Source organism: Carassius gibelio, chromosome A7 (genome assembly GCF_023724105.1).
Source record: "Carassius gibelio isolate Cgi1373 ecotype wild population from Czech Republic chromosome A7, carGib1.2-hapl.c, whole genome shotgun sequence".
In the NCBI taxonomy this organism is placed as follows: Eukaryota; Metazoa; Chordata; class Actinopteri; order Cypriniformes; family Cyprinidae; genus Carassius; species Carassius gibelio.
Genome location: NC_068377.1, coordinates 18069353 through 18089913, shown reverse-complemented (window position 1 = coordinate 18089913; position 20561 = coordinate 18069353). Strand labels below are relative to the sequence as shown.

Below are 20561 nucleotides of genomic sequence, written 5' to 3'. Positions count from 1 at the left end.
TGTGTGTGTGTGTGTGTGTGACAACAGCAACCTTTATAATAGTTGAAAAGAAAAGTTGATGTTATTGTGAATAGTTGGGTCTGATCTGTCTGTCTGTCTGTGAATTGTGTATTTTCATAATAAAATGAAGGTCACTGTGTAGTTTGTTAAATTATAAGCAAAGCTGCATGGTGGCTTGTTGCTGTAGTCAGTTGGTCTCCCTTGATTCTGAATAATTGCACCTGCACACACACCTGAGACACTAAGATCCCATGAGATGCAACGCTGTCAGCATCAAAGCTGCAAGCAGGAATGTAGAATTACAATAAAATAATACCTTATGGTAATGAAGTTAAACTTTTTGTCCCCTTCTTGCGTTCACTCTTTTTTGTCTCTCTCTCCCATTGTTTTTCTTCATTTTTACTTCTCCTCATTTGTACTTCAGATATAACCAAGGTTGGCAAGAATTACACCAAAGCATGTGAGTACTTTTTATTTTTAGTCTTTTATGCATGTTTTCACATGTGAGTCCTGAATTAGGTTATCTAGTAGTGTGCTTTATGTATGCAATTTGATTATGTGCTGTTGTTCCATTTTAACCCATGTTGTGTTCCAGTCATTTTGACCCGTCATTTCTTTTTTAATGAAAATGTTGGTTAATGTTATTGCATTGGACTACAACTTACTGACTTTGCTCACGTAGGGAATAAAGGATAATTTCCCAAAAAAATTATCTTTTTTATTTTACTTTTTGGAGGGGATTTCCCCCACCTTGTTACACTTTTGATGTTCTTGGTAAAAAATGACCAGTCTACAAAAATTGCTTATAAATTTCTTCAGATGCTATGTTATTATCAGATATTGGATTTAATCAAGATTGAATCTGATATATTGCAAAAATAAAGCAGAAGACATAAGACATTTAAAAAGGCAGTTTTTTGACTGTGAACACCAGATTAGATAAGGGATATTCTGCATAGCATATGGGCTAAATTTACTGTATGTACTCAACTTGGCTGCTGTTCAAGGAAAAAAACAAAACGTCACTATTATTTATTGCCCTGAGAATCAGCCAGAAGAAATCAAGAACAAGTTTAAATTCCATTTTCATATTGTTGTGACAACAATGTTGTTTTTGAAAATTATTTAATATGGTCAAATGGAGAAAGTAAATAAATCATTAGTAGCCTGGGAAATGTATGGAGGCCCATTTCTGCCACTCAATAATAATAATAATAATAATAATAAGATTATTGCGATTTTTTTATTTCACAATTACACACCATTGTGAAATATAAACTCAAAATTGCAAGTTCTACAGTAAGAATTGCGAGATATAAAGTCACACTTGCAAGATTTTTTTTTTTTGCGAGTTTATATCTCACAGCTCTCACTACTTTTCAGAATTGTAGGTTTATATTTCACAGTTCTGACTTTATTTTCTCAGATTTGCGAGTTTATATCTCACAATTTATAACCTTTTATCTCGCAATTGCAAGTTTATATCATATAATTCTGAGAAAAAAATTAAGAATTGTGGGTTCGTATCACAAAATAATGAGAAAGTCAGAATTGTGAGATAAAAAGTTTCAATTAAGGTTTTTTTTTTTTTTTCAGTGACGGAGGCACAGGCTTCCATAGAAATGAGCCCTGGTAAATTATGCTATCAGTACATAAAATTAATAACCCAGAGTATTGAATTTGAAGTCATCAGGTTTGATAATAAAGATGCTGTTAAACTCTTTTCAACTCAGTTGTGTTTTTCTAATTACCTCAATATTTGTGCAAACTGGACTTGCAGAGAATACAAAAATAATATTTAAAATCTGAAATTATATGTTTGTACTGAAGTCAGGCATAATGCACAAGCTGAAGTGTGAGAGGTGGTTAGTTGGCGTACCTCTCTGAATAAAATGTCCTCTGAACTGACTTGATGTGTTTTGGCTTGGAACAGGGTGGGTGGACACTAGGTGAGATGTAGCCAGTGCCTTTAAACATCGGGATGGCTGTCGTTTTCTTTCTCTTTGATCTCTCGCTCTCATACCTGCAGATAAAAACATCTTCCTTCTTTGTCCAAAGGAGAAGGTCAGAATTGGAACCTGCTTGGTCAATTGTTTAAGATGTCACTATAGGAAAGACTGTGGCAGGGAGTACATGTTGATGAAACTTATTTGTTCAGGTAAGTCAAATGTCCATTTTCCGCCATTCACAATGTATTCAAAGAGTGGAGATGTTTTCTGTAATCCTTTACTGTCTCGTCCAGTCCATGATTTATATCTCACCTTTTGCTGCACACCTTGGAGTTATTGAGCACGATTTTACACAAATTTATAGAACAGAGGTTTCACACACTTGTAATGTTGTAGCAGTTTCATCCTGAGGAATAAACAAACAAACCAAACAGTAGGCAGCTAGTTGGTGGTTTAGACAGAAACCATGCCAACGTGGCTACAAGTTGTAATTCAACTGGGCTATCTTGACACGGAGTTGATTAAGCAGTGTTGTTTTAAAGAGATCCCTTTTTCTTCTTACTTTGCAGTTTAAATGAGCTCAGAGTCACAGCACAGCAAACTATAAAACATCTAAACTACTACTCAGGGAGTGCCAGAAATGTCATCTAAGGATGATCATTTAAATGTCATACCTATATTTGACTGAGAACAATACATCTCCTCGCTGAATTACTGTACATAAAGGCGGGTTGTCAGCCATCAGGGCTCATTCTCTACCTTGCAAACAAATCCAATAAGAAATTAGTTTTGCTAGTCCATTCAGTATGAGACAAATGGTTTCTGAATGTTAATGCATGCCCAAGGGACTGCAGTTACTTCTTTCCCTGGCAAATTTTTAATCAGAATCTCATCTTTTGTTATTGCTGTAATTATTATATGAGACCAGTATTGTAAAAACCTGAGGCAATGCTTGTGATTATGTTACTGTTCTTTCACTGACACATAATCTTGTTTGTTTGCTAAATGGCCACCATTCTCTTTTAAACGCCTTTGTAAGGGACAGGTAGCCGCCTCAGCCAAAGCGTATTTAGGACTGACATTTGGCTAAACTCTTTCCAGACAGAGAGATTGTATCCACTTACATTGATGATGTCACAAGGCTTTTGACACGTAGCAAAAGATCATGACGACTGCATTTCGTTTTAGCTCATAAAGCACAACAGTCGGGTTTCAGAAGTAAAAGCTTCTTTTTCTCCATAGAGCCATGAAGACAAACCTACTATAAATTTATGTTGTCCAATGTACTGTTATATACTTTTATTAAAGCCATCGGTTGCCACTATTAATAGCTGAATTTGTTGTAAATTTTCTGAGTTTTTAATGTGATTCACCTTGTAGCTGGTTGGCTAGGTTCATGGCTTAACACTTTATTAAAGATTTTTAGAGCCTTATGGAAAAATAGTGTACACACTATTGCACTCTGATGACTTTGAAAATGGCGTTTCGTTGGAAATTGTTGCATCTTGTTGTACTTGTTAGGAATTATGAACAGGAAGAGGAAGGGAATGATGCGCTGTGACAATCCATGTACTGCAATAACAAAGACAGCAGGAACTAGGTGTGATTTTAGTACCGGACTGCCTTTTTTGAGAACCAAATTAGCTCCTACTCCGGAGCAGGGTCTAAGCAGCACAACTGGTACTGCCCGTGACATTAGTAGACATTGATTGGCCAGACGCAATTGAAAACACCTTCACCCACCATGATTTAAAACGCTGTGTAAACATACTGTAAACATTGTGTCAACTTATTTCACAAGTATGGTGAACAGTGACGGAAGGACAGACACTGAAGTGCAGGCACTTGTAACAGATGTAGCACTGCCAGTGTTGTTGGAGATTCTTAGTTTAGCTTTACGTATACGTCGACATTCCATGGCCATTATTGTGAAACCCGTGAGACATGACAAAAACACAGCTGCGATCACAGCCTCCTGTTGTTAACGTTGTTCTTCTTTGTTTTCGTTGTTTAACGCCACACACAAATGACATCGCTGACAACCGGCTTACGTCACGTCCTAGTACACACAGTCGGTGCGAATGCAACCCTTTAAATGGTCCTGGGAAATAGTTTGTGCAAAATCATCCCAGCACTTTAGTACTGTACATTTAGTTCTGAAACTAAAGCTGTGTGAAAGGCCCTATAGAGTAGTGCTGTCTAGTTACTCCTCTCAATTCACTCCGATACATGATACATTACTCATCTATCCAACACATTAAATGTCACGGTAGCCATGTGATCCCTGCAGCCAGCTTTTTCCCTAGACTCCCAGCCTGCACAGCAGAAGAAAATAACAAGAAATAAATACTGATAAATGGCTACATAAAAGATCATAAAATTGATAATACATTTCTCAATTTCAGAAAAGAAAAAGTCCTACTGACACTAAATTTCATATTTTAATATATATTTATACATTTAAATTGTAACTTTTTTAATTTAATATTTTAAAATGTATACTGTATATCATATTAAAGTGTATATTTATCAAAATTCACCTTTTGTGTTCCAAGAAAGAAAGTTACACCGTCTAAGTTTGGAAGAACATTGGAAGAGCATAACAATTTAATTTCTCACTGTCCCTTTTAAATTGTATTGTGTGTTTGAAGAATTTTGTTAACACATAATCATAGCTGTTTTTTTGCATTTCAGTCAGAAAGCAATATATCTCCATATTCCATAGATACTGCTTTATATTACCTGGTTCATATTTGATATTACTTTGACCAATTAAAGAGATTGTATTGATCAGCAGGTTGCCTCACTGCCATTTCCTCTCTTCCTGATGTGACCTTCCATCAGGCACCGTCTCAGCTGGTTAGATCTTTGTGTTGCCAGGTTGCTGACGCTGGCTCTAGCCCACTGGGGATGCCCCTGCTGTGCATGTGGAATAGCACACCCATCATACCTCTTCCTGCATCATTGGCACAAACAGCATCCACCATTTTTATTACTACAGCCCACTCATAAACACTCACACTCCTACATACATCCCAGAGGGAGGCTAAAAGAAGTGGCAGAGAAGACAAGGAGAAAGCACAATTCAAAGTAGTGGAAGATGTTGCCTTTATTGTTGTCAGACCGTTCGGTTCCTGCGTGGTTGCCTCTCTTTTTGTCATATGTTGTAAGGTGGCTAAATGGCTTCAAACTTGGTGTCCTCTGGTATTGACATTCATTGCTACTTTCAAGTTCATGCAAATCCCAGATGCAGAAAGGCATTTATTTTGTTTGATTCAAGTGCATTATCGTTTTAATTCCAGAGTGAGAAAGAAGGTAGTGCTGCTCTCATAAACTCTTCCAATTAGATGAGCAATTGGCTCTAAGTTTTTGGGTTATTGGATGAGCTTCATTACAGCCCTCCCTGAGGAAGAGTATGAATGCTGACATATATCCTTGAGTTGGCCGTGCTTTTGCACAGCTGTCAATGACAGTGGTCCACATTAAAACAATGTTAGTCTATCACAGCTATCCCCTCTACTGATAATAATAATGTACAGTCGAACTTGTGATCCTTGAAACAACTGATATAGCCAAAGTGCATTTAACTGTACTGTATATTTTTGTAGCTTAATCTATGAATTCTATTCCTGTTAAAAATGTTAACATGCTCTGTCTGAAATAAAATCTTTTCTCTGAGGCAAGTGTTATTCCTACAAAATTTGAAATATTAGACAAATAACACTTGGCATGGAACATGAGACTGGCACTTTTCTTAATATCCATGTGGTCTGTTCATATTTTAGTGCACATACATTTTAGCAAACTATATCCTCCAGCTCCAGCCATCAGTCAAAATCGAGCCTTTTTTTGGGGGGGGGGGGGGGGGGATTGATGCAAGATTGCATCCTTTAGCATGCATGACTAATAATTTCAATCTTGGAAAGAAGCAACCTTGCAAGAGCTCTGAATCTATATGCATATGAGCTTTATACGAGAGTGAGAAGAGAAGTGGGAGTTAGCATGATGGTAATGCTTAGGAGTTTTTTGCCATTGCTTCTGGATTGCTAGATTGTTATTGCTGTGAAATCCTTCTACTGCTTTGGGACTATTTCACTTTCTATTTCATAGAGCAGTAAACCAATTTAACACAGAGCTGCACAAGTTTGCAAATGCACCAGTATAAGACAATTTTACCAATAATTATTTTCATGTTTATATTTTTTTCCCAAAATCTAGAATTGCATGTGATTAAAGTGTAATTAAGCATTAAAAAAAAATATTAGATATAGTAGAAAAGGAGAATTACGGTCACCCACACAAGATATGCAGACATTATTTACTGTGGCCATGAATTTATTATATGCCATGTTTTAGTAAACTATGGCCACATTGTAATAAAACAATGTGAAAGAAAATAAATTAGTACGTAATTGCCACAACTTAATAAAACATATATATTTTTTTTTTTATCTCCACAATGTATGTATCTAGTCCTACATGCCATGAGGTCATAATATACTGTACATTCATAAATTAAATGTGCTTTTTACAATTGTTAGTAAAACGTTATGTATCAGAGATTGTCATATACATTTAATGGACTGTGCAAAAAGCAGCAAAAATAAAATAAGGTGCTCCATTTTTAGTTGTGCCCTTTGAGTAGTATCTCAGTAACAGTTCCAGCCGGCAGCGCTTTCAATCTGAGAATATGAGTCCCTGTTTTTTTGGGTGATGTCTATTTGGGTTGAACAGGGACATGGGTGGATTCTTGTTGACTGAGTGAGACATGCAGAAGTGGTTCATGGGTACCACTTAAACCAGATTAAGCCACGGGGCCAGTGCCTCATCCCATGGGCTCAGCCTGCCAGCCATAACAGCGAGAGTGGGATCAAAGCTGCCAAATCCTGTGGAAATGGGTCCTGCTATTGCATCCCCTGACCCACTAAAACCCTGGAGGTCTAGATAATACGGATCTACGGAGTTAATCCCCCCTTAGCTTAAGTTGCTTGGGATATAAGGTATCCAAAGCACCCAGGTTTATCGGCACTGTGCCCTTTAATCTGGTTTAAATGACATGGGAGTGATGTTTTTGAATGGTTGCCCCTGCATGAGAGAAAACTGTCTTAGAGATGAGATTCCAGGAAACCACTTTTCTGTTTCTGTTTTTTTTTTTAATGGCGACCTCTGTGAGTCTTTTACCCCTATTTAAAACACAAATTTTCAGCTTGAGATAAGAAGTTCAGAATTTTTGTAGGCTCTCTGGCAACTGTATCTTATTGGAAGAGCCAATAAGCAAATAATGTTTTTGTAGTTTGTACAGTAGAAAAAAAAAAAAAAAAAACTTACACTTATGCAAAGACGTGGAGTCTTAAACCTGAATACACATTGGATCATGGGGACTGACTAAATCGAGGTCCACAGGGGGAAACAAGCTTATAGATAATAAAGAATGCTACTGTTGCTTTCGAGCCGTGTGCGATGTTACGGTCTAATCTTTAAAGTGAAGTGAGTACTTTCAGCACCTCTAGCATCACCAAACAGAAATGGTTTCCTGTACACCCCTCGTCCTGTCTACCATTGGTCAAACAAACCAACCAATGTTTGGGAGCAGTTGGAACAGACATTATACATTTAAATTAATTTAACCTTCATAATTACATCACCTTTAATAGCCCAATAAACATGAAGAAGAAGATAAATTAGTCATTTGATTGAGCAGAAACGTATTACTTTATCAAAAATAGAGACTGCTGTAGTTTCCTCCAGCTATTGCACTGCAGTATGAATATGATTTAGTGGTTTTTGCATAGTCAGTGTTTATGAGGCAAAGACAGCTTCCTCAGTCTGTTATATTGTCAAGGGAGCTGTCAGACGTATTGGGTAAACAGAGAGAGAGTACAGCAAGTCATTGTCAAAATCTTCCTGCTCGACTGTCTAATCCAAGTAGGCTTTAAATGAGAGTGCAACTATCTGCTTTCATGTTTACTGCTACTGAACCGTATAATGAATCTGTGAGATGTTTGTAAAACTAGAATTTCTCAAAATATCAGAACACGCCAAGAACAGTGCTGCACTACACCATAGGGCGCCTAATCTAAACATCCAACTAGACCCACTGCCCAACATACATTTGGCAAACAGTAGTATACAATCTGTTGTTTACAATAGCATAATTCCACATGACTCTGATTCTGCTGTATGCAGAATGCATGTATGTGCTGTATACTGTGGAATGTAAATATTCTGCATGAATTAAATACAAGGTTGTATGCCAAACTACGCAGTAAAATTTCTTTCACAAGTGATGGTACAATATAATACAATAATAATATTTTGTAATATATTAGTATTTATGTTGCTTGCAATAAATACATAACATAATAAATGTAATCTTATTCTTATTAAGAATATGATTAATGTTAAATATTATTATATAAATGTTATTTATTAGTTTTTAATCATTATCTGCCCAAACACCCACACTCTTAAAAGTTATGACATTTTTACCCACATGCTTATTTTGCATAACATATTACGAGTAATCTGGTTTACTATCATTGCGGGGATGCTTCGTAGTTTGTATACTGTACAAACCATATATTCTATCAGCCTACACCAATCGTACAATGTTAACCTACCTCTCACACAAAACTTTCTGTGTTTTTAGATTAACAAAAAAAATTATAAAAAAATAAAACATAATATGTCCCTGAAAAATGGCATAATAGGGGCACTTTTTTTTCAAACACATATTTTTCTGCTATAGATTGGTAAACAAGATCTCATAAATATATACATATTTGTCAACCACACAAAAACCAAACGTGTGGCTTAAAATTGAGCTTAAAACTTCGTCCTCATTTGTAAGTTGCTTTGGATGCAAGCATCTGCTCATGACTAAATGTAAATGTAAATTTGGAATACTTTTTATGGCAGGATATGGTCAATTTTTTCCATTGTTGTTACTCCATTTATTTTACCTACATTAAAAATGCATCTCTCCAGAGGATATATTACAATACAGTGGAAATAAGTAGATTTGGTAAGCATGTTGATTTACCTTGTGCGCCCCTACATTTTTTGGTTGTGCCCCTAAAATTTTCAGTTGGGGGCCACTGTGCTCCTAGTGAAAAAAGTTAGTCTGGAGCCCTGCAACCTCATTCTGTCTTGCTTTTCAGAGTTTGCTGTTAACCAAGGGGACTTTTATGTCAACAGTTGTAAAAATCTGCAGCGTTTCCCCCAATGACTACATGTTTTGTCACAGAAAGGGAGGCCAGGATCGGGAAATATATATATATATAAGTTAAGATAAAACCAACTAGATGCAAATTAATCTTACATTTTGTAAGTTTATTTCTTTCTTTCATTCATTCATTCTTTCTTTCTTTCTTCCCCTCCATACAGTGGAATTCAGTGGTCACAAAAAAAAAAAAATATATAAAAAATATAATATATATATATATAAGCATTCTTCAAAATATCGTCTTTTATGTTTATGAATTAAAGCCCTATTCAGGAAGGACTGGTTTTACAGGGGGTCGTTAGAGAAATTTCACAGATGTACTTGTTGATTTTAATCCCATCCAAATCTGCCACTTTGGTGTTTTCCTCAAACAAACTCTTTCTGTAATAATTCCAGAGCAAATTACCTACTGTTTTTAAGCAAACTCAGTGATCCTCTGAGAAAACTTATCCCGTCTGAATGTAGATGTATGTGATCACCGGGGATATTTTTTTCACAACACGTTTCCTAGTGTGTTTTGGCCAATGTGAATTACCGTAGATGCTCTTACTGCATGCATGGCAAATAATGAGATTGTGATTTGTGAATATAGAGCGTCACAGGCAGAAATGTAATCTGTGTCTCCCCTATGGGCTTTATTAATAGGTGAGCCAGAATGAGAGAAGGCTTAAACCTCAGTTTGATTCGGTATGACCTAGATATGCAGAATTTCTCTGACCCACATCTAATTCACTACAGGCTCCACTGTGTACTGTACAGCAGGCTCTTTCTCCTCCATTATACCAGAAATGAATGGCTCTGAATCTCCATTAGAAAAATTCACTGTAGCATGTTGCATTCTTTTTCCCCCTTTGGACTAGATGTTCAAACCAAAAGCAATGCTTTAGACTGGTCTTTGATAGTATTGACAAATTCAATATCATGCATGGTATAGAACGGATGACTGTATGTAATACAAATTAGGTGAAATGATGCTTATATTAACACATTAAATGGGATAGAATAAGACGTCATGTTAGTATACATACTGTAATCACTTGTGTCACTTGCAGTTTCATGTATATTTTATATAACAGCAGTGTAACATTTTTCATTAGTGGCAATACATTTGATTATTTTTAGTGAAAAAAAAATGTTTAAAAATACAATATTCTTTTTTTTTTCTTTTTAAATAAAAATACAACCTAAACTTTCAAACCTGAAAGCTAAAGTTGAGAAACTAAATCAAAATGTATTATTCAAAATGTATTATATGCATTTTGTTTATATATATATATATATATATATATATATATATGTGTGTGTGTGTGTGTGTGTGTGTGTGTGTGTGTGTGTGTGTGTGTGTGTGTGTGTGTGTGTGTGTGTGTGTGTGTGTGTGTGTGTGTGTTTCTATATATGAAGTAATCACTGTTTCCATAAAAATATTAAGCAGCACAACTGTTTTTAGCATTGATCATAATTAGAAATTGATGTTTATTGGACACAAAATCATCATGGGACATAAAAGACTGGATTGACTGCTGTTGAAAATCCAATTTTGCCATCTTATTAATAGAATACATTTTACAACATATTGCAATAGAATTTTAATGTTTCACAATTTTACAGTTTTTTTTTTTTTTTACCGTTTTTGATGTTTTTATGATCAAATAAATGCAGACTTGGTGAACATAAGAGACTTCTTACAAAAATATTAATACCTTACAGATCCCAAACTTAATATCAGCAAACACGCATGTTTTTCTTATGTTTGTTGATTTGAGCTTATTAAAATTAGAACTATATTGTGTAGATTATTTATGTTTTTTGTAATTGAAATTGGTTTTGATTTTAGGACTTTTCACACTTAAAATCATGAACACTGGGTCATTCTGCATCCCGGGTTACAGGATTCCTGGGTTGTTTTGTTTCAAGTCTTGCACTGCTTATAATTAGCATGGGGTTTACAGTTAATCCTGACATTTCACACTGCACACAAGTTTCTAGTTTTGTTATTAACTGCACTGTGTGTATTTTGGCCTAAGTTTGTTCAGTCGTTTGACTGGTAGTGTTTTTTTTCTTCTGTTTTTTATTGCCTTTTGATTTTGTTGAATAAATGTAACAGTGCTGCAATTCAGCCTGATCTCACGTCAATTCGTACATATTTTACGAGGAGGCTAATTCTTACGACCTCACTCATTCAAATTCATATGATTTGCGCTAAAGCGTATGTATTTTAAGAGTTGCACAATTCGAATGAATTTGTACAAATGACCTACACTTAACTCCGCCCCTAAACCTATCCATCACTGGTGTCTAGACCAATGATACAAAGTCATACGAGCTTGACCTGCCATGACATACCTAGGGTTAAAAGTCGGGTTTAGAATGAAGTTAACCCGGGGTTAAGTACGGAGAGAAAAGCCCTATTGTTACATGTTAACTCAACTCTGGTCTTGGAACTCCGTGTATTTAACATAATTTCTTTTAAAGTCTGCTTTTAAAATTTGACAGATTTATGACCAGATCTGCTAGAGATGTTAACAGTTAGACACAAGTGTTGCAGCTATTCTCCAGTCTCCTCCTACTTATTTTTACCCTGATGCGTTCATGCATTGTGTCAGTGAGATTCATGTTTTGCAGTATTGTATGTGTGTGTATTCGCTGCCCCTCTGCTTATTTCTCTCCGGTCAACAGCTGTTGTCCAGTCTGAGTCAGATGGTGCTGGGTACAGACTGACCTTGAGCTGATGAAGCCCTCCGTTCTGTTCGGTCGATTTGGGGTGGTTAGAGTGGGCCGAGCGTGCTGACAGACAGACTGCCCAGTAACTAACCTCATCAAACGGGCCCGACAGTCAAACAGTGTTCACAGGACTGCCTTCAGCACAGGCTGCAGACGTGAGCAAACATCATTGCCACAATCAGATCCATTATCCCCCATCCGTCAGAGAGCAAACAGCCAGCATCCGTTACAGGCCCGCAGGATCACCGCTGACTCTTCTGCTTAGCCACGCACACACAGACACTCACATTAAAGGCCCTGCAGGGGAAATATTATGAATGCATTATGCCAGCTGTGCTAGAACAGCTCATCCAAAACATTGTGTGGGTGTGCACACAGTTTAGAGGAAATACAGCAGTGTTATGAACATAGATCCAAAGATTCTGAAACTTTAATGTTGGTTATATGAGGTTTTGCCAGGTGTTGCTGAATATGAATTATATGTGTGTTAGGATGCAAATACCTTGTCCAAATACTATAAACACATCACATTGCATTTTAAAGGGGTCTTATGATGCGATTTCAAGTTTTCAGTTCCCTTTGGAGTGTTACAAGCTGTTCCTGAATAGATAAGATCCCTAAAGATGCAAATACTGAACTTTCAAACCCAAAGAGATATTCTTTATAAAAGTTGAGACTAGTCCACGCCCTCCTAAAGCACTTCATTTAAACACGCCCCCACATGTCTGCTGGAAGATTTGCATAACTCCGCCCAAATGTTCATGCAAAGAAAGAAGGCGTACCTTTACAACTTTATAATATTGTTCCTGCCACTGCATGTGTGGAGACGCTGTGTGTTTCACTAAAAAAGCGAAAACACTTTGTTTGGCCTTCCAAAAATGGACGTGACTAGAAATCAGTGGTTAAGTTGTATTTACAACACTGTTCCAGAACAGTTCAACCCAAATATTCAGCGCATTTTATGGAGGACCGTTTTCTGATCCTGGGAGAGAAGACTGTAATGCCGGCTATAGTCTGTGTGCTCTGGGAGACGGCATCACAGTATGATAAGGGTGTAACATTTCCGTCATTTCGAGGCATTCGGCCAATCACAATGCACTGGATAGCTGGCCAATCAGACTCATTACTAATTTCACTAGTTCACGCTTACATATAATTAGCTGAGGTATGGTATGCGTATTTGGCGTGCTGGCGTGCGGGGAAGGGCTCCGAGCTCGGGAATGGCCGGAACCTAGAGTACCCCCCTTCCCCGTATATTATAAAGTGAACTTGAAGTGAGGAGATGGGGTGGAGGAGGGATGCTGATAAACCGTCAATGGATAGAGCGATATTTATACTATGGGATTGATTACTTGATTGTGGTCCACCTGTGTTGATTATGCTAAGTATCTGACGTGCTCCTGACAAATCTTATTGATAATTACATTTAACTAGTTCACGCTTACATATAATTAGCTGAGGTATGGTATGCGTTTTTGACGTGCTGTCCAGGAAAGGGCTCCGAGCTCGGGAATGGCCGAACCTAGAGTACCCCCCAAAAAGGCAAATGTACAAGAGGACAGCCGCCAGTTTAAAGAATGCCCCCCCAAAAAAAGCAGAGCACTGGCGGGGGCTGATTTGGTTTCTGAGAAGTCATCTCGTTGGCAGGCTGGAAGGGCCTACGTACTCCGGAGGGAGCGACTTGGGCGTTGGGAGAGTAGGCCCTACCGGCTGCAGCTAGTGAACTACGTGGTTGTTGGCGCCCAGTCGGTAGGGCTCGAGCCGATGCTCAACTGGAACTTTTTGCCGTTGAAACGGTGAGCCCTACCGGCCGATGAGGAGGAGCAGCGTGGTTGTGGTGCCCGACCGGGAGGACCAGAGTTGCCTCGACCGGAATAGGTCACGGTGTCGGCGTACGGGTCCTACTGGCTGATAGCCCCTGCTATTCAGTGGGTGAAGGGCTAACGCTGACCGAGAGGGCCCATGAAGCCTCAGACAGGACATTGAGACTCAGGATGACGGACGTCTGGGTCCTCTCGGTTTGGCAGATAAAAAGCTTTTGGGCTGGCCGGCAAGGAGGACTCTGGCGACATCCGAAGGGAGATCCGGACTCACGGCATCGGATGGATGAGACTCGCTTGCGGCCGGCAAGCATAGGCCCATCCGGGAGACTCTCGCCAGACGTCTGAAAGGAGCACACGCGACAGACGGGTAAGCAGACACTGCAGCAGCAGTGGGGAGATACAGGAAAGGCTCCTGCGGGACCAGACACTGCTGTGGCGGTGAGGAGGTACAGGAAAGGCTCCTGCGGGAGCAGACACTGCTGCGGCGGTGAGGGGGTACAGGAAAGGCTCCTTCGGGAGCAGACGCTGCTGCGGCAGTGGGGAGATACAGGAAAGGCTCCTGCGGGAGCAGACACTGCTGCGGCAGTGAGGAGGTACATGAAAGGCTACTTGCTTCAGCTGCTGTAGGTGTTGGCTGTGGGAAGAGTAAAAAAGGTTAGTAAACTTTTGATGGGGCAAGCTAAAAATTAATGGGTAGCCTACTGTGTTACCAGCTTAGCAATTTGTTGCCTGATTTGACAATTCCTCAAGCCTTGTCCACCTTATTATGTTCCTGTTGGAAAAGCATCTTTCCTCTCATTTGGCCTCCGGCTCTTTAGACGGTCTCCCGAGTGGATACGTTTGGAACACTGTATTCACGTTGTATTATGGACTGTGGAAACAGAGGCTTTTGGAAACGATTGAGCATGTTTAGTCTTGTAAGACGTTGTACCGAAAGACATGATTATAGCAGTTAACCCCTTACCAGACACCCCCCATTTTTGGCATGGAGACAGAAATTACATATCCAGAATAAAGAGGTTTCTGTACATGATTCTTTCTGACTAGATCCATGATCAACATTTGTCCACGAGCTAACACTTTGACGTTTACCGTTCAGGAATAGGAATAGTTTTCCTGACATGATGGAAAATTATCACTGGAATGATGTTTTATCGAAATATTGGTCAAATATAAAAGCCAAAAGTCTTTAGACTTCAATTGATGCGCGGTTTATCCAGATCAAGTAAGAGAGTGATGTTTAACGTGCTGTGAAAGTGAAACGATAGTAGACTGGGGCCGTTGGCGATGCTTGCAGCAAATGGGTTAACAGCAGTTATGTGCTATTCCCTTTCAAGTGGTTTCTAAACATATTTACTTGCCAGTTTTTCCGTATTACGGTCCTTAAAAGGCGACAGTAATTTTACTCACACTTGCTATCCTGCATCAAAACACGAGGGCAGATGCGTTTTGGATATTAATTTTTAGTGATCACACCAGTGAATGGTGAAATAGGTCCCTAAATGATTTGGTCCTACCAGAAGACTTGCATGGAAATTAAAATTTGAAATTAAATTAAGCATTTAGCAGACGCTTTTATCCAGAAACTTACAAGTTTGTTTTATTTTTTTTTTTTGGAACTTATGTCTGTATCATTTCGGTGAGGTTTAAACGTGCGCGGTAAGCCGAATGTAACAATAATATTAATGCATTTTATTTGTAATGCGCTTTTCTTAAACCCAAAGCGCTACAGTAATAAGGTAATAAAAGAATAGAACAAAACACCAAAAGCAATACACCAATTCATTAAAGAAAGACAGTCTTGAATAAATGTGACTTAATCAACTTTTTAAAATCACCCAACGTTGGTGCATATCTGACGTGCAGAGGAAGTACATTCCATGGCTTAGGGGCTTTATATGAAAATGCTCTTTCCCCCATGGTCTTTAGCTCACATCATGGCTGGTGAAGTGAAAGAGAGTTAGTGGAGCGAAGAGAGCGTGATGGAATATAAGGACTGATGAGTTCACAAAGATACTCAGGTGCAGTCCCATGAAGTGCCTAGTATGTTAAGATAAGAATTTTAAAATCAATTCTCGCATTTACGGGAAGCCCGTGTAATTGTGAAAGAACCGGTGTAATGTGTTCACAAGGAGAAGTACAAGTGAGCACGCGTGCGGCAGAATTTGTATATACTGAAGCTTGCTCAACGATTTAGCTGGAAGGCCTGAGAACAAGGCATTACAATAATCTAACCTAATGCCTTGGCTTCGTGGTTTAAAGTGGCATCATCATCCGACCGAACATTGTATCTGTAGTCCAAATCTATGCGGGATCCACACCCCGGATCAGCGGGTGGCGGTAATGCACCTTTACACTGGTTTGCCAAAACCGCCATAAAACACTAGTAGAAGAAGACGGAACTACGTCATGACGTCGTTTAACAAACTTTAGCCACGAAACTGCTTTTAGATGCAACACTTTGGATGCCAACTGCCGTAAAAATCCAATGAAAAAAAAGAAGAACCTGTTTTTAGCGTCTTCGCCTGGAAATGTATTGGTTAACGTCGCGCGGTCTGCGCCGCTGGAGGAAGTGGCCTCAAACTGCCACTCGGCCGGAACGCCATGGTGAAAGACTGAGCCTCGGTGACTGTTCAGCCCAGGCTGGTTGGATTTTGTTCTGCTGCAATCCAGCGCTCGACGAGAGCTCGGTCTCGGGCGGCGCGATCATTGTATAGAGCGAGGCGAGCTCGGAGCTTGCAAGGTCCATAGAGGTCGGGATCGTTGCATCACGTCCAATGCATTGTGGGAATCGCAGTACAGAAGTAGATGTACTGTATAGTAGGCATTAGGTAACGTTGGTCATTTGGTCATTAATTTTGATTATTTTTTGGAAAATGGTTCAGTATTGCTGTATTGTGAACTGCTGTAATCGGTTTCATGATCGACAGGGCAAACGCCTCGTGAATCATATTAGTTTTCAACATTTTCCTACTTGGAAAAAAAACACAAGGTGTCTGAAATCACCAAGAGGCGTCAGATGGCTTGGGTCGCCGCTGTACGGAGGGAAACCATCACCTTCGATAATATTATAATACATAGTTATGGTGAGACATGTTGTGTATGGTCTCTCTCTCTCACTCTCTCACATACACACACACAAACTCAGACACAGACACATTACGCTTTCTCTAGTTTTTGGCCAGTAAGGGAGTCAGTTTAATGTCTGTATTTTTTGTTTAAACATTTTCTTTTGACCCAATCCTGAACTTAATTTGTTTTTTTATATTTTTGTGCTGACTGTATTTAATAAATTTGAACAACTTGTTTAAAAAAAAATAAAAAATAAAAAAACTGGAACGAACTTCAAAATAGGAAGTTAAGCGTCTTGTTTTGGTGAATGGTGGGTTGTGTCTGAGGTGAATGTTCGTCAATATTATACCGGATTACAGAACTACCGGATGAAAACAGTGGATTTTTGCAAGTATGATAGGTGAGTAATTACTCCTGAAGTGTAACAAACCCACATAGACAAGCTTCATAGTTCTGAGAATCTGAGAAATGTGTGTGTGTGTGTCACCACTGATGCTTGGTTAATGTTAACATTTCCCTAGTGAGAACGATTGTTTTCTCCATGTTTAATTTGCAGATCCATTTGTGATCTGCAGGTGAGCCTCCAGTGACTTTAAATTTTTTAATTGATCGGAGGTGTAAGCGCTCTCTCCACAGACCCAGTAGGAGAAATTATTAGGGAAACTATTTTTTTTAAGTAGTGTTGTTTGGCTTCATTATTAAGTTTGTCCGTATAGGTATAGGCAACTTTTTTTGTCACGTTCTATAACTTTTTCTGGAGACCGGCTATTATCTTATTACAAACCTGCTTTGCGATGCCTCTAAAATGGCCGCTGTTACCCACAATGCACCATTCCATAACGTCTACGCCTGAGCTCTATTGGCCACGATGTGTGGCTTGGCGAGGAGAGCACCTGTCGCGATGACGCTTAATGCTGCTCAACGGCCGTGTTTGGACGAAAATTGGGTCTGTGATAAGGTGACTGACGAAGCGAACCAGCATGCTGATAAACCGTCAATGGATAGAGGTAAGTCGTAGAGCATTGTGCTTTAAAAGCTCAACAATCATGGGTTCGATCCAAATGAGCACATATACTGATAAATATATACCTTGAATGAACTGCAAATTACTCTCCAAATTATTATTATATATTTTTTTTTTTTTTTTTGCAGTGTTGGAAAACAGAAGATGTGTTTATAAATCACAGTGTACACTGGATTTATTTGTGTTCATTTTGGTAACCATTTAAGGATTAATTCTTCATGAAAAAGGACTTTCCATTTCTCACCCTTGTGCTGTTCCAAACCTGTATGCCCTTATTTTTATGAAGAGAACTTTGAAAAAAAAAAAAAAGAAATGTGCAGATTTGTTTCCCAACAAATCCACATCATGTCTGTTAAAGGGGGGGTGAAATGCTCATTTTCACTCAATATCCTGTTAATCTTGAGTACCTATAAAGTAGTACTGCATCCTTCATAACTCCAAAAAGTCTTTAGTTTTATTATATTTATAAGAGAAAGATAGTCTGTACCGATTTTTCCCGGAAAAACACGAATGCCTGGAGGCGTGACGTGTGGGCGGAGCTAAAGAATCACGAGCGCGAGTAGGCTTTTGCGTTGAGAGCATTTGGAAGCTGTGACTTTACCGTGAGAAAAAAAAAAACATCATCCAAAATCCGTATATGTATGATCCAGAATCAGATCCAGAGGCTGAAATTTAACAAGAGCAGCATCAGCAACGAGGTCTCTATTTGGTATGTACTGAAACTGTATATATTTGCTTAGCGGTTTTGGAAAATGACTAAGTTCCACTTTGTCATTTATTTTTTTATTTTTTTATTTTTTTTAAGCTGTACATGTGGAAAGTGCAGTTTGATGACAACATCGCATGTTGTTTACTTGATGTGCTTACGCGCCGATAGCTAAGTTAACAACACAGAGATATTTGAAGCAGTTTTACTCACCTCATGCGGTTCCAACACACGATCGTGACCCTTTTTCGTTGGGACTGCATTATCCTTAAGAAATAAACGATGTGCAAATCCGGCGTCAAACTGGGCCTTGTTTGTAAAACAAGCATCTTCAAAATGCAGGGAACAAACAAAAACACTTGCACAACTCCGTTGATGCTCTTTAAAAATAAACTCCATCCCCTGGTCCCTTAATGCTGTTTTTTTGGGGGGGTAATCTGTGCAGGGTTGTCTTGCCCTGGCAACCAAAAACACACTTCTTTTCTGACAATTCGGTCTCTCGATCTCATCAGTGAATGTCTCTGCTCTCAGTGCTCTGCTATACAGGAGCGCGCTCTTCCGGGAGAAGTGCCCTTAGGACCCATAAGGAAATTCCGCTCCATCTAACATCACACAGACCCATACACGAAAAAAACTTTCCGAAACTTGTGACAAACCGGAAGAGGTATTTTTGGAAAAAAAATACTCCTTCAACCGTACAACTTAATTTTTGAAACTTTGTCCATGTTTAGCATGGGTATCCAACTCTTTAACAGTGTAAAAAACTCAGTATGCATGAAATAGCATTTCACCCCTCCCCCCCCCCCCCCTTAAGCTTAAAGGGATAGTTTACCCCCCAAATTAATATTCTGCAATCATTTACTCAACATTCTAAACCTGTAGCTCAATAATTAATCTCATTAATATCTCATAAGCATGAAAAACTTAGTATGCATGGTCCATATGATTCATGCGCTGTCTTCTGAAACCATATGATCGCTTTATGATGTGAGCATTTTTCCCTTAACTGCATCTCACAGATCAACCCCACTTTTGGCACCAGGATTGCCATCGTTAAGTCCAGATCCCACTGGTTCATGTGTGTCATTAAGCGTGTGGTGCCAGTATTCAAGGATAATAGCATTCTAAAGCACCAAGAGAGGGAATTACTTTTCCTTTTAATAACAAAAAAAAAAATTCAATCAAAGTTTCATGTGAATCATATGACTCCAGATACTATCTAAAATAGTTTTATACTAGTAAATGTTGTTTTGTAAATGATTAGAGAGTCTTAAAAATATCATACAGATTTCGAATGGTGAAAATATGAAAACATTTTCACTTTGCAGATAACTGTTCCTTGCTTCGCTCTAGTTTCTGCTATGCCCAGACTTGCCCTTGGCGTGAGGAAAGAGGATGTTTTTGCGTTGATGGCTTTCCTTACTTCCCCTCGCTCAGTGGCTCATTTGACACGACTGCTTAATGCTTTCCAGGGTGCTGATCTCGGATCAGAGCTGACGTTTGCTCAATATTCGGAAGCTGCACTGCCGCTGCTAAATCAACACGGTGACGTCCCGAGTTAAGCAGAGTGACAGTTCAGCACTGCTGCTTCTGCTGACGTCCCAAAGGCCTCTGAAGAGTTGGGGTTAGAGGTTAGGCTTCTTCTGGGGAAATAACAAACTATTATTAGTGAGATTTATTCAGATGTATAGAGAGCAAAAAGGCATTTATATGCACAAGAGACTATAGCAGTAATAATTCAGTTGTTGCGTTAATTTGCTTCACTTTATTTCTTTCTAATTTTTGCTTCATTATTTCATTATGACATATGGCAGTTGTATTAGTTTATTATTATTATTATTATTATTATATAAATTATTATTATTATTATTATTAATATTATCGTTTGGTTTGATCTGGTTTGATTTGATTTGTTTACTTTTTCTGTTGGTTGTTTCAGTGCACTTTATAAGCACAATGGTAATCACAGCAGTAATATCCATAGTTAAATAAATAATCTTGATTATTTTAATCCTTGATTATTAAAGTGCAAAGTGTTTGT

At 38.6% G+C, this 20561-nt stretch overlaps 1 protein-coding gene across 2 annotated transcripts in view; it reads left to right on the top strand.

Annotated features, from left to right (window-relative positions):
• bean1 (brain expressed, associated with NEDD4, 1) overlaps window positions 1-20561 on the top strand; it is a 70771-nt gene that overhangs the window by 1462 nt on the left and 48748 nt on the right. Inside the window, exons 2-3 of one of the 2 annotated variants that reach the window (XM_052601417.1) lie at window positions 425-460; window positions 2059-2158. In XM_052601417.1, the coding sequence (XP_052457377.1) occupies window positions 2134-2158 (25 nt within the window). In that variant the 5' untranslated portion in view covers window positions 425-460; window positions 2059-2133. Of the gene's footprint in view, window positions 1-424; window positions 461-2029; window positions 2159-20561 lie in introns of both variants that reach the window. The other variant, XM_052601416.1, reaches the window with a different exon arrangement.